The following is a 12,948-nucleotide window of genomic DNA, read 5'->3' as shown; positions in this document are numbered from 1 at the left end:
TCATGAGGACAAGAAGAAGAAGCATCAGCAGTTCCCCTGGGAACAATGACAGGAGACAACCCGGAGTGTCTGCAGACTCACAGTGAAAGGAGGAAGGCGAGGCTGGGTTCAAGAAAACACAAAACAGGAATTTCACAGTGTGTGATAGACAAGACACAAACGTAGTACACAGTAAACAGCCTGTGGACTGACTTAATGGTCATTAATGCGATCTGACATTCATCTTAGTCACAATACAAACACAATAGGTTGACAACAGAGACAAAAATTTTTTCATGTTTTCAAGTATTGGATAATTCTAGTGTTGGTGGAAGAACTGAATCTTAGATGGCCAAACCTTTTGTCAGGATAATCTTGTTTGTACAGTGTTGTGAAAAGGTATTTGACTCCTTCCTGATTTCATAGTTTTTTGCATATTTGTCTTGGATGTTAAAGATAATGAGACAGATTTAAATATTACGCCAAGATAACCTGAATAGTTCAAAATCGTTTTTCATTTATTAAGGTAAAAAAGCTATCCAAACCTGCCTGGCCCTGTGTGAAACAGTAATTACCCCCTAAAGATAATAACTGATTTTGAAACTTTTAAGACGTGTTTGTGATAACTGGCAATGAGTCTGTCACTTTGTTGTGGAGGAATTCTGGCCCACTTTTCTTTGCAGAATTGTTTTAATTCAGCTACAGATTTGCCCGAACAGCTTTGGTACACCTTGATTCTCAAACTCTCTCAGTGAATGGCTCTGTTGAGATCAATCTACAACTTTTTTACATGGGTTGTACTCTGATATTCTGAACTCTCCAAAATATGATTTTTTTAGGGGTTCCAGGGGGGTGAATCCTGTAATTGTAAAAAGAAGTCACATTCTACATTAGTCGATGGGGAAATAGCCCCAACTCCTCATGGACCAGTGCAGATCCATCTAATGACAACGATAATGATGGTGATTTTAAAGACTTATGGAATCCATAAAGCATGTGTGTGTCTGTCATTACAGCTAAATGAGAGAAACAAACAAAGATGTTCTGAAACTTAAGGCAATTTTTCAAAGATTCAAGTTTTTAATCAAAGCTGATATTAACAATTTGATGTTGAATAAAACAAACATGAAATTGAAGGACCTTCACTGGTAGTTTCTGCTACATACCAAACATATGTACAGGTGCACTTTAATGTACAACAAGAAAATTGCACAACTGAAAAAGATAATAATAAAATAGTATTTTTAATGCACTTTGTCCGGCTGGTGCAATAAGAGCATAAAGTAATGCAATACAGAGGTTGTGCTTATTGCATGTTTCGGTACTGCCCAGGGTTGTGTTGAATGTATCACCTGTTGGAAAATAGACAGCATGTTTTCTTATTTGAGTTATCTGATTTAATCAGGGGTTGTCAAAGTGGCGAAGGTTGGTTGGAGCATTTCCAACATTTCCAACCCAAGCTCAGAGAGGTCTGACATGAATCATAAATGACAGACTTTAATGTGTCTCAAACACAGGCATTCTCATGACATATAAGTGACCCACGTGTTCAATCATGAAGCATTTGGAAACAATGTCCTGGCATGTTATTGCACACAGTTCATTTGAGTTCCTCACTTTTACAAGGAATTTGGCGATGTTTGTGTTGATCTGTGTGTCCTGGATAGTTGGCTGTCTGGTTAGTCGCTGCAGCTGCTTGCAGAAAAAGACCAGTTCTCTGCACGAGCAGTCGGGCCTTCCTTCACAGCTGCAGGGTTTCGGTACAACGACCAAGGACTCCACCACAGCAAAGCAACTGCTTGTTTCTATTACTGAATTGTTTCTTTTTAATGTGCCACTACACTCCAAACTTGTAACCAGCATGTTCTTATAAACACAACGCTTATATTCAGTTACACTGTCACGATGTGGCTGGCACCACGAAAGTGTTTCATTCTTCTGCAATGCTGCAATTTCTCTTGGTGTCAAAACTCTCTGAGAGCCACTTCCCAGAGTCACTAACTCTTCTCCAATGTAATTTAATGACTTTGTAAAACGATCACAACTTGCCATGGAACAGAAGAAGTCTTTGATTTCTGTGCTGGCGTCCTGAAGGGTAGCACTTCCTTGTCTTATTATTTTCTCATATGAAAAGAAATTCTTGAAAATCTGTAATGAAATTGACTGCGTACCAGAGTACATCTGCAACAGTCTGCTGTTCATGTCTTGAAAAACAAAGACTGAATTGGCCCACAAAAGCCCCCAGTTCCGGACACCTTCTGTAAGATGCGTCAACACATGGCAGTCGTACGAACAATGCTCGAGTCCATAGAGAGACGGTATCTGTGCTACAAACTGAACCAGACACAACTCTGCACAGTTGAGCTCATCCTGAGTGGCAAAGTGGGAGAGGAGGACGTGAAGGGCACAAGGAAGAAGCATCCAGTGCTTGTAGTACACTGCTGGCAAAACATTCCTCAGTATTACAGGAGAATAGAGGAGAGCAAATGCTCTCCACTCACAAGCTGTCCAATGCATCCTCTCACTGAGGCTCCTGGGACTTCGGCTGATTTCATTTGGTGGCTGGATCTCACACAAGGCTCTGTCCAGGTCGTTTAAATGCTCATCTGTCAAATGGAAGTCCTTGCTGGCATAAAGCGGGTCGAACCACAGATTGACGAACTGACGGACAACGCCCAGACAAAAACAGTGCATGTAATCTGGAACAAAGCCTTTGATAATGTCAAATGACGGCAAAAGAAACAGGAGACTTGGACCTTTAACCCCCATTTGACTCTGGTCATAACTATTTCCCATCACTAACTCAGCAAGTTGCACCGTTTCAGGCATGTGTCTCAGATCACAGCCGTCCATCTGTATCGGGTAAACTCTGGTAAAACCCCTGCCCTTTATAACCATCTCACCTTTGTGGTAGCAAAAACCACAACCAAATTCTTTGTTAAACGGCTCAAAGTTCTGCACCATTGCTCTTGCTATCGCATCACATGTGCATATTTTAACTGTTACCGTGGTGTGATGCTCCGAGCCGATCTCATCTTTCCAACAGAACCCTGCAGCAGACAGTTTCTGAAGCTCGTTAATGAACGGAGTCAAAAAACTCTGAACTTGTGGTTTTCCTTTGCCAAACCATAAAGTGTGCAACAGAACGTTTTTGCACCGTTCCACATACGGTAGTTCATTGATGGTACACAGGATGGGCCAGATGGAGTATTTTGAGGAGCTGAACACGGACGAGCCATCGCAGTTGAAGGTGAGTGTAATACTGCCGTCTTGTCTTTCACTCTTGTATTCGTTTCCAGTGTGGACATCAGAAAAGGAATCATCCCTCGTGAAATGCTTCCCAAGCTTTGAGTGGACGCGTGCAAGGAGGTTTCTTAGCTGAATTTCGAGCGGCATTACAAGGAAGTAGTAAGCCTTCAAGATCAGATATTTTCTGCTCAAGCTCTGCTGGCACACACTACACTCATTACCGGGATCCACACCAAGGTAGTTTGTACACCTGGGGCAATAAAAGTGAATCTCAGTCTTTCCATTGTAATCAGTCGAATGCTTTTTTAAAAAGCGAAGCGACTTTGGAACACATCCGGGTACCACCAAGTTTAGGAGGTGCAGGAGATCTCTGGATGCTGCTTTTGACAAGCCGTGCTTCACAATGAACGCCAGGAGGAGCAGGAGGAGGGCTCCCATTGTGACTGAGGAACCAGCATATATCTTCTTCTCTCCACAGAAAAACTGCTCCTAGTAACACAGGCCAGAAATATGCTTTAAAAGCTAAATGTAGTAGAAATGAACCAAAATGTCATCATTTCCATATGTAAAAAAATAACAAATGAAAAATACTAACTGTTGGATCTTCTTCTGTAGTTTCATCATCAGATGAAGCACAGCTCGTCGGTTCTTGGTGCTACAACATATAAGAGAACGAGATACAAAATGTGTATTGAGGCAGATGATGTTTCTTAAACAGAGTAGACGAGGTGAAGGCTGGCAGAAATCTAGAGGATATAGGTGCCAGGAACCTTCTTATAGCCCCTGCACAATTATGAGTGGGGAATTTTATTGTAGAGAGTATCTTACTATAATATAAAGCACCTGTAGGTGACTGTGGCTGTGATTTGGCACCATGTAAAAAAATTGAAATGAATTTAAATAAATTTAGCTTTTGTGAGCAACACATTTTGCAAGCTGTAATCCTGCCTCTTTCTACTAGGCATAGGACATTTAAACGTGACGATCTATGGATGTTATTTAAGTGGCAGCCTTCAGTCTATGAAAAAAGAAGAAGAAAAAAACAGACTCAGTCTCCTCAGACTGCCATGTTAAAACTTCCTGTATGCATATACGCTACCATTTCATGGTCTGGATCTACCTCTTTGGTTTCTGCTTTCCCAGCTGACAGATGACTGGCCTACGAGTCAAAAAAAAGATGGATGATGACCATCTCAATGGCATAATTTTAATATCCTTAAAATACTTTTCACTCAAGGCAGCTTCACATACCGTAGGATCTTCATCTTCGTCAGAATCAGATGAGTAACAATCTGTGTCCCCATCATTGTAGACTGTGTTATCTCTCGCAATATGCTGTCATGGATTGTAGCACAAAAACAGAATGAGGAACCTTTTTCATTTTAGAAGTATAAAAACTTCTAAACATATCAATAAACTACATATGCCGGATCCATGATTTAATCCCAATAATAATCCCATGTAATGTTTGACACCCCTACTTTACCATTACATGCTCTGAATCTCCTCTTCTGTCATCTGTAGGCCCAGCAGACACATGAGTGGCCTGAGATAAAGAAAATTATGATTTCTAAGCATGATATGATCACATTCAACGTTTATATATAATCACCATAGGATGTTTTGTATCTTCAGTATTAGATACTATTGTCTCCAAGTACTCCAACTAACTAATGGCCTCAATAAGAAATTTCATTCACCACCTTTTGACAACAGCTGTACTACAGTTAGGTCCATAAATACTTGGATAGAGATAACTTTTTTTTTTCTAATTTTGGCTCTGTATATTACCACAATGAATTTTAAATGAAACAACTGAGTTGCAGTTGAAGTGCAGACTTTCAGCTTTAATTCAATGGGTTGAACAAAATGATTACAAAAAAAAATGTCAGGAACTAAAGCACTTTTTAACACAATCCCTTCATTTCCAGGGTTCGAAAGTAATTGTAATTAAATAACCTAAAATATAATGTTCATTTTTTTCCCTTTTTAATCCTCTGCCAGGCCTTTACTGCAGTGGCTTTCAGTTGCTGTTTGTTTTTGGCTTTTCTGTCTGAAGTTTAGTAAGGTTAGGTTAAGATCAGGTGACTGACTTGGCCATTCAAGGATATTCCACTTCTTTGCTTAAAAAAAAAACTCCCTTTGGCTGCATGTTTTAGGTCGTTTTCCATCTGTATTATGAAACAGCGCCCAATCAATTTGACTGCATCTAGCTGGATTTGAGCAGACAGTATGTCTCTGAACACCTCCAAATTAATTCGGTTGCTTCTGTCCTGTGTCACATCATCAATAAACACTAGTGTCCCTGTGCCACTGGCAGCCATGCATGCCCAAGCCATCACAATTACTCCGCCGTGCTTTACAGATGATGTGGTGTGCTTTGGATCATGAGCTGTTCCACACCTTCTCCATACTTTTTTCTTGCCATCATTCTGGTAGATGTTGATCTTGGTTTCATGTGCCCAAAAAATATTTTCCCAGAACTGTGCTGCCTTTTTTTGATGGTTTTTTTTTTGTTTTTTGTTTAGCAAATTCCAGTCTAGCCTTTCTATTCTTGAGGCTTATGAGTGGCGCCTTTATTTACTTTCATGCAGTCTTGTCTTTATGGTAGACGTTGATATGGATACGCCTACCTCCTGGAGAGTGTTGTTCACTTGGTTGGCTGTTGTGAAGGAGTTTCTCGTCACCACGGAAATGATTCTGTGATCATCCACCACTGTTGTCTTCTGTAGCCGTATAGGGGTTTTTTTTTTGCGTTGCTGAGTTCATCAGTGCTTTCTTTCTTTCTTAAGATTACGACACTGTAGATTTTGCCACTCTGACTGTTTTAGCCATTGCTCGAATGGGTTGTTTCTGTTTTTGCAGCTTACAGATGGCTTGTTTCAACTGCATGGAGAGCTCCTTTGACCGCATGTTGTCTGCTCACAGAAAAATCTTCCAAATGCAAACATCACACCACAAATAAACTCCAGGTCTTTCATCTGCTTAATTGACATTAATGACATAATGAAATTGCCCACACCTGCATATGAAATAGCCTTTGAGTCAATTGTCAAATTACTTTTGGTTCTTTTAAAAAGAGGTGGGACATATTAGGAGCTGAAACTCCTAAACCCTTCATCCAATTTAAATGTGATACCCTCAAATGAAACCTGAGAGTCTACACATTATTTCCATGTTCATTATATAACTATAGATGGAATATGTTTCAGTAAACGGGTAAAAAAACAAAAAAACAAACTTGTGTCAGTGTCCAAATATACATGGACCACTCTGTGTATTTCACATGTATCTAGAGTGGCCAGGGAGGATAAATAAGCTTCTTCAAAAACTTCCATGACTGCTCCTATAAAAAGATGAAAAATGCACTTGATTTAAATCTGGTTGCTTATTTTATTTTCTCCCTAGAAGTGTGACACTGGACAAAGAAGCTTGTTTGGTTTGTGCACAAAATTTAAATCAGTTATGTTTACTCCCTTTTTGCACATTTTTACTCTATTCTTGCGGCCAATGTTATAGCCTCTCTGGATTTTAAGTAATTTTGGATTCTTCTTTTTCTAAACCTTAAAAATTCTCAAAACGATAATTTACCGTTTGATGGTCTGAATCTGTTCTATCATCTGCTGGCCCAGCAGACCCATGATGAGCCTAGAAGACAGGACTTTGTTATAAACATCTTCATATGATCATTTTAATATTGTGAAAGAAAAAGCATTTCATTTACTGTAAGGCTCACATATACGGGTGCTACTTCAGTATCAGATGAGCGGAAATATATAATCTCGACATGAATGTGACGTTACAGTCTTTCTGATCATTAACTGTAAAATAACATTTAATTTTTTTTCTAAGGTTTAATAATTCTTATTATATAGTATCAGTATTAAGATATTTTACCTTTTTATGGTTTGAATCTCCTCTTCTGTTACCTTTTGGCTCAGTAGAGCCATGACCAGCCTGAGAGACACAAAAAGATAAATTAAGGAATCTACACATATTTGGTAATTTAAAGATGTGAAACATCAATTTGCAGCTGCCAGTGATTTTTAACAGGAGTATTATCATTGTTGTGGTTGACAAGCCTCATGCATCACTATTTGTGATCATGAATCTTTTCCTGTCCTCTATGTGGTCTGTCTTGTCCTCAGTGTTTTACTTTCAGTTATGCCTGTGCGTTTGTCTCTCTGCTTGTTCTATGTCCTAATTGTCTAGCTGGTGTTGTCATGTCTACGTCTCTCCATGTTTCCGGTTTTATTTAGAAAAATCTGGTGTTTCCATGTTTAATGTGTATAGTTGTACGTTCCCTGTGGTGTCATTATGTTTATTCCAGTCAGTTGTTTCCCCATGTGTTTCCACTTCCCCTGATCACCTCCTGTGTGTATTTAGTCTGTGTTTTCATTTAGTTTTGTCAGGTTGTCTGTTTTCCTTCTCCCCGTCATTTCAGGTTTCCAATGTCTTTATGATTCTGTGATTCTGAGCGGTGTTTTGTTATTGGACTTCTGTGCAAATCACAGTTTGGCCATAACGAACACCTTGTTCAAACACAAGAGTGTCCATAAGTGCACGTGGCACCAGGACGCTCTAGGCCGCAGGTCGATGATCAATTTTGTAATCGTATCACCAGACCTGCGACCAAATGTTCTGGACACTCGGGTAAAGAGAGGGGCTGAGCTGTCAACTGATCACCACCTGGTGGTGAGTTGGATCAGGTGGCAGGGGAGGACGCTGGACAGACCTGGTGCACCTAAAAGCGTAGTGAGGGTGTGCTGGGAACGCTTAGCAGAGGCCCCAGTCCGTGAGATCTTCAACGCACACCTCTGGCAGAGCTTCAACAGCATTCCGAGGGAGACTGGGGACATTGAGTCTGAATGGACCATGTTCAGCATCTCCATTGCCGAAGCTGCTGCTTTGAGCTGCGGCCACAAGGTGGTTGGTGCCTGTCGTGGTGGTAACCCCCGAACCAATTGGTGGACACAAGAGGTGAAGGGAGCCACCAGGCTGAAGAAGGAGTCCTATCGGGCTTGGTTAGCCTGTGGGACTTCGGAGGCAGCTGACAGGTACCGACAGGCCAAGCAAAATGCGGCTCGGTCAGTGGCTGAAGCAAAAACTCAGGTGTGGGAGGAGTTCGGAGAGGCCATGGAAAAAGACTTTCGGACTGCCTCGAAGAGATTCTGGCAAACCGTCAGGCGTCTCAGTAGGGGAAAGCGGTGCTCTACCTGCACTGTGTATAGTGCTGGCGGAGCGCTGCTGACTTCGACTGAGAAAATTGTCGGGCGGTGGAAGGAATACTTCAAGGACCTCCTTAATCCCATTGACACGTCTTACGAGGAGGAAGCAGAGTCTGGGGATGAGGGGGATGACCCGCCAATTTCCGAGGGTGAGGTCACTGAGGCAGTTAAACAACTCCTTGGTGGCAGAGCCCCTGGTGTGGATGAGGTCCGCCCCGAGTTCCTGAAGGCTCTGGACATTGTAGGGCTGTCCTGGCTGACACGCCTCTACAATGTTGCGTGGAGATCAGGGGCAGTACCCCTGGACTGGCAGACCGGGGTGGTGGTCCCCATCTTTAAGAAGGGGGACCAGAGGGTGTGTTCCAACTACAGGGGGATCACACTCCTCAGCCTTCCTGGGAAAGTCTATGCCAGGGTGCTGGAAAGGAGAGTTCGTCCACTAATCGAACCTCAGATACAGGAGGAACGATGCGGTTTTCGTCCTGGTCATGGAACACTGGACCAGCTCTTTATCCTCTCAAGGATACTTGAGGGCGCATGGGAGTTTGCCCAACCAGTCTACATGTGTTTTGTGAACTTGGAGAAGGCATTTGACCGTGTCCCTCGGGGTGTCCTGTGGGAGGTGCTGCGGGAGTATGGGGTGTCTGGCCCATTGCTACGGGCCATTTGATCCCTATACAACCGGTGCAAGAGCTTGGTTCGCATTGCCGGCAATAAGTCGGACTCGTTCCCGGTGGGTGATGCGTTCCACCAGGGCTGCCCTTTGTCTCCGGTTCTGTTCATAATTTTTATGGACAGGATTTCTAGGCGCAGCCAAGTGGTGGAGGGCTTTCACTTTGGTGGCCTCAGAATCTCATCTCTGCTTTTCGCGGATGATGTGGTTCTGTTGGCTTCATCGGGTGAGGGCCTCCAGCTCGCACTGGAACAGTTCGCAGCCGAGTGTGAAGCAGCGGGAATGAGGATCAGCACCTCCAAATCTGAAGCCACAGTTCTCAGTCGGAAAAGGGTGGAGTGCCCACTCCGGGTCGGGGATGAGTTCCTGCCCCAAGTGGAGGAGTTCAAGTATCTCGGGGTCTTGTTCACGAGTGATGGGAGAAGGGAGCCGGAGATCGACAGACGGATTGGTGCTGCGGCCGCAGTGATGCAGACGCTGCACTGGTCCGTTGTGGTGAAGAGAGAGCTGAGTGTAAAAGCGAAGCTCTCAATTTACCGGTCGATCTACGCCCCTACCCTAACCTATGGCCACGAGCTGTGGATAGTGACTGAAAGAACGAGATTGCGGATACAAGAAGCGGAAATGAGCTTCCTCCAAAGGGTGGCTGGCCTCTCCCTTAGAGATAGGGTGAGAAGTTAAGCTAGAGGAGGTGGCTGGAGAGAGCGAGGTCTGGGCTTCTCTGCTTAGGCTGCTGCCCCCGCGACCCGGCCCCGGATAAAGCGGAAGAAGATGGATATACGGATGGATGGATGGAGTTGTTATAGCCAATGCTAGTTTTTTCAGTTTAGGTTTTAGTTTCGTAATAAAGGCTTGCCTTTTGTTTAACCAGTAAGTAGTTTTCTTTCGTGTTCTGCTTTTGGGTCCGTTCCTTTAACCCCCCGGAGTTCCCCACCGTGACAACTGCTGTTACCAAAAAATCTACGGCGGGATAATAATGGCCGACCAAAATATAAGTCAGTTAGAGTTAGATAAAGCACATTCCTTCAGTGTTAAAAGTGGGGCTGCACCTATTGATTCCTTAGTAACTGAGGATTTTATCAATTATTCCATCAATTAAATGACTTATCGGATAAGAAATACTTTTGTCTCGGCAATAGTGAATATTCAAACGAATAAAAAAATAAAACAAACTGCTCCTTAGTTTCCATTTTACAAGTTACAATGTTTTAACAGTTGAACTCACTTTAACTAACAGTTTATGAAGGAAACATTTTATGAAACGTTAACAAAATAATTAATCACAATACAATATAATAAAGCATCAATACAACCCAAACAAGGCCATCAAATAAAATAGTTTCGGTCTTACTGGAAGACTTATATTAATAAAGAGCTCTGACAGTGTTGTCTCCTGGATGAGGCAGATTTGGTGTGTCTTAACGTGTTTGTGTGTGTGTTTGAGCATTTAACGCAGCATATCAGCATTTTCATTTATGTAATATAATTTATATTTATATTAACCTACATTAGGAATCACTCTGGCAGAAAGTGGGACTAATTTAACCATCATGTCACACTGAGTTAAGAGTGTACATATGCTTTTATTTTGACCTCTGTGGATTTGCTGTAGATTTTGTCACTGTTTAAAACAAACAGCGCTGGGTGGGAGGTTCTGAAAGGTTCTCTTTTCTTCACGTTGGAGCTCGTTTTCTAGTAAAGGTTAACGGCGCTTATAGGAACAGCGCTCCACCTGAGCTAATGGCTCCATCTCTCTGCTCTCTGCCGGGTGTGCAGATCCCATAAAAAACTATGACAGCATCATCTTCACTGCTGCCGGTGTGTTACCAGTCTTTTTTCGTTGAAAACATGGGGACTGCCTGCATTAATGTTGTAAAGCTTTTTATTCACACGTATGCTCCCAGATGCATCTTCTCCTGCAGGTCTATTTTAGTTGCAAACGTGGGAGAAACCCTCGCCTTTATAAGTTGAGATCTACGCAGTCGTGCATTAATTTAAATGAAGCAACGAAGCAAAAAAATAAAAAATGAATAAAATAATAAATAATTAAATAAATAAGATGCGTCGAAGATGTTTTATGTATTATTTTTGTGATCCAGTTATTTTAATCAACTCGATGACTCGCTGCAGCCCCGCAGAGGTGCCTTTATGCACGCATGGCTGCACGATTTACTTTTTGCAGACTGATTATTAAGGTTACCTCGTTGATGATCTTTGTCTTTGCAGACGTCTTTGTAGGGCGTCCACTTCTCGGCAGAGTAGCCACAGTATTGAATCGTCTCCATTTATGCACAATCTCCCTGACTGTGGAGAGATGAATACCTAAAGTGCGTGCTATTATTTTATACCCTTTTCCAGTTTTGTGCAAATCAACAATTTTGGCTCGTAAATCTTCTGAGAGCTCCTTTTTACGAGGCATGATTCACATGAACAGGAATATCCATCAATAAAAACATTTGAATATATTTGTTGAGGGATTCAGCCACCAGGAAGCGCTCCCTCTGCACCGGAAGTGTGGACTTTTTCCTCATTATTAAAAAAACAAAAAACAAAAAACAGGACAAAAAGAAACAACTTTCTTTGGGATTCTGACAACCTAATAATTTGTTAAAACAACACAGTATGAACTGCAAAGGTTATGATAACCAGAGATAAGAAACTTGCACTCTTTTAAATTCCAGCCTTCTTGACTGCTATAAATTAACCAGAGCAGGTCAGTGATTTAATGTAGTCTCTATTTGAGGTTCACTCTAAGGAATCAAAATATGTAAAAAAAAAAAAAAAAAAGAAAAGAAAGAAAGAAAAAAAGAAAAAAAAAGAAAAAAGAAAAAAAAAAGAAAATCATGAAATTTCAAACTTTTTCCAACAAATGAATAGGAAATCTTGTCAAGATTTCTGCAGGGTTGGAAGGATGATGTCTGGTCTTCCAGCAGTCAGTTTCTGGAGAACTTTCGCCTCATAAGTCCTAAGAACATCCCAGAACATTTATTGGTTTGATGCACACTTCTAACTTGTGTTAATTTTGTTGCCACCATATTTTACTATGATGGTGTATGGTTGGGTTCCATATTGAAGGAGAAAAGTGACTTAAACTCAAGCAGCACCCACTGGGCAGAGCATTGTGTTGTTAAATGAAGTGTATCCTGTAAAAATCTCCCACTTTAATAACACCACCATCACCATATTTCCGTAACAATGCTTTTAAAAATGACGTCAAGAAAACTCCAGCATCTTTACCTTTGTCATACAAATGTTGTTCTAAACACAAATACCTCAAACTAAGATTTTCCCCAAACCTGTGTCCATCTTCTTTCCTTTTCTTTTCTTCCCCTTTGTTGGTATTAGATCCACAGTAGACAATGAGATTAACATCTTACTGATAGGAGTGCCCTGAGTGGCTCAGTGAACAACTCATCATGAGGACAAGAAGAAGAAGCATCAGCAGTTCCCCTGGGAACAATGACAGGAGACAACCCGGAGTGTCTGCAGACTCACAGTGAAAGGAGGAAGGCGAGGCTGGGTTCAAGAAAACACAAAACAGGAATTTCACAGTGTGTGATAGACAAGACACAAACGTAGTACACAGTAAACAGCCTGTGGACTGACTTAATGGTCATTAATGCGATCTGACATTCATCTTAGTCACAATACAAACACAATAGGTTGACAACAGAGACAAAAATTTTTTCATGTTTTCAAGTATTGGATAATTCTAGTGTTGGTGGAAGAACTGAATCTTAGATGGCCAAACCTTTTGTCAGGATAATCTTGTTTGTACAGTGTTGTGAAAAGGTATTTGACTCCTTCCTGATTTCATAG

The 12,948-nt window shown here is 41.6% G+C and overlaps 1 protein-coding gene across 2 annotated transcripts; it reads right to left on the bottom strand.

Moving 5' to 3' along the window:
* Nucleotides 1–1,026: 1,026 nt before the first annotated feature.
* On the bottom strand, nt 1,027–11,631 carry LOC146672147 (uncharacterized). 2 transcript variants are annotated; one of them, XM_085404655.1, is made up of 8 exons: nt 11,330–11,631; nt 7,126–7,185; nt 6,820–6,876; nt 4,715–4,774; nt 4,480–4,563; nt 4,328–4,387; nt 3,824–3,883; nt 1,027–3,717 (listed from the first exon to the last, which is right to left on the bottom strand). In XM_085404655.1, exons 1-8 carry the CDS (start codon nt 11,546–11,548, stop codon nt 1,477–1,479), a joined length of 2,841 nt encoding a protein of 946 aa, XP_085260781.1. In that variant the 5' UTR covers nt 11,549–11,631; the 3' UTR covers nt 1,027–1,476. The 2 variants fall into 2 exon arrangements, with proteins under 2 accessions (XP_085260781.1, XP_085260782.1); XM_085404656.1 differs by having other exon boundaries at nt 4,349–4,387.
* Between the last annotated feature and the right edge of the window lie 1,317 nt (nt 11,632–12,948).

This window comes from Rhamphochromis longiceps, linkage group LG4 (assembly GCF_057381845.1).
Source record: "Rhamphochromis longiceps isolate RC_006_pf linkage group LG4, R_longiceps_female_GT1.1, whole genome shotgun sequence".
NCBI classification, from domain to species: Eukaryota; Metazoa; Chordata; class Actinopteri; order Cichliformes; family Cichlidae; genus Rhamphochromis; species Rhamphochromis longiceps.
The sequence above is the reverse complement of the archived record's forward strand: the minus strand, read 5'-3'. Positions and strand labels throughout refer to the sequence as shown.

What these genes read in the sequence shown, in the direction of transcription:
- LOC146672147 (XM_085404655.1), bottom strand. Translation starts at nt 11,548, where the DNA reads ATGCCTCGTAAAAAGGAGCTCTCAGAAGATTTACGAGCCAAAATTGTT. An exon ending in GAGATTCAAACCATAAAAAG is followed by an intron (nt 6,877 to 7,125) that starts GTAAAATATCTT and finishes CCTGTCTTCTAG; the next exon opens with GCTCATCATGGGTCTGCTGG. An exon ending in CAGATTCAGACCATCAAACG is followed by an intron (nt 4,775 to 6,819) that starts GTAAATTATCGT and finishes TCTTTATCTCAG; the next exon opens with GCCACTCATGTGTCTGCTGG.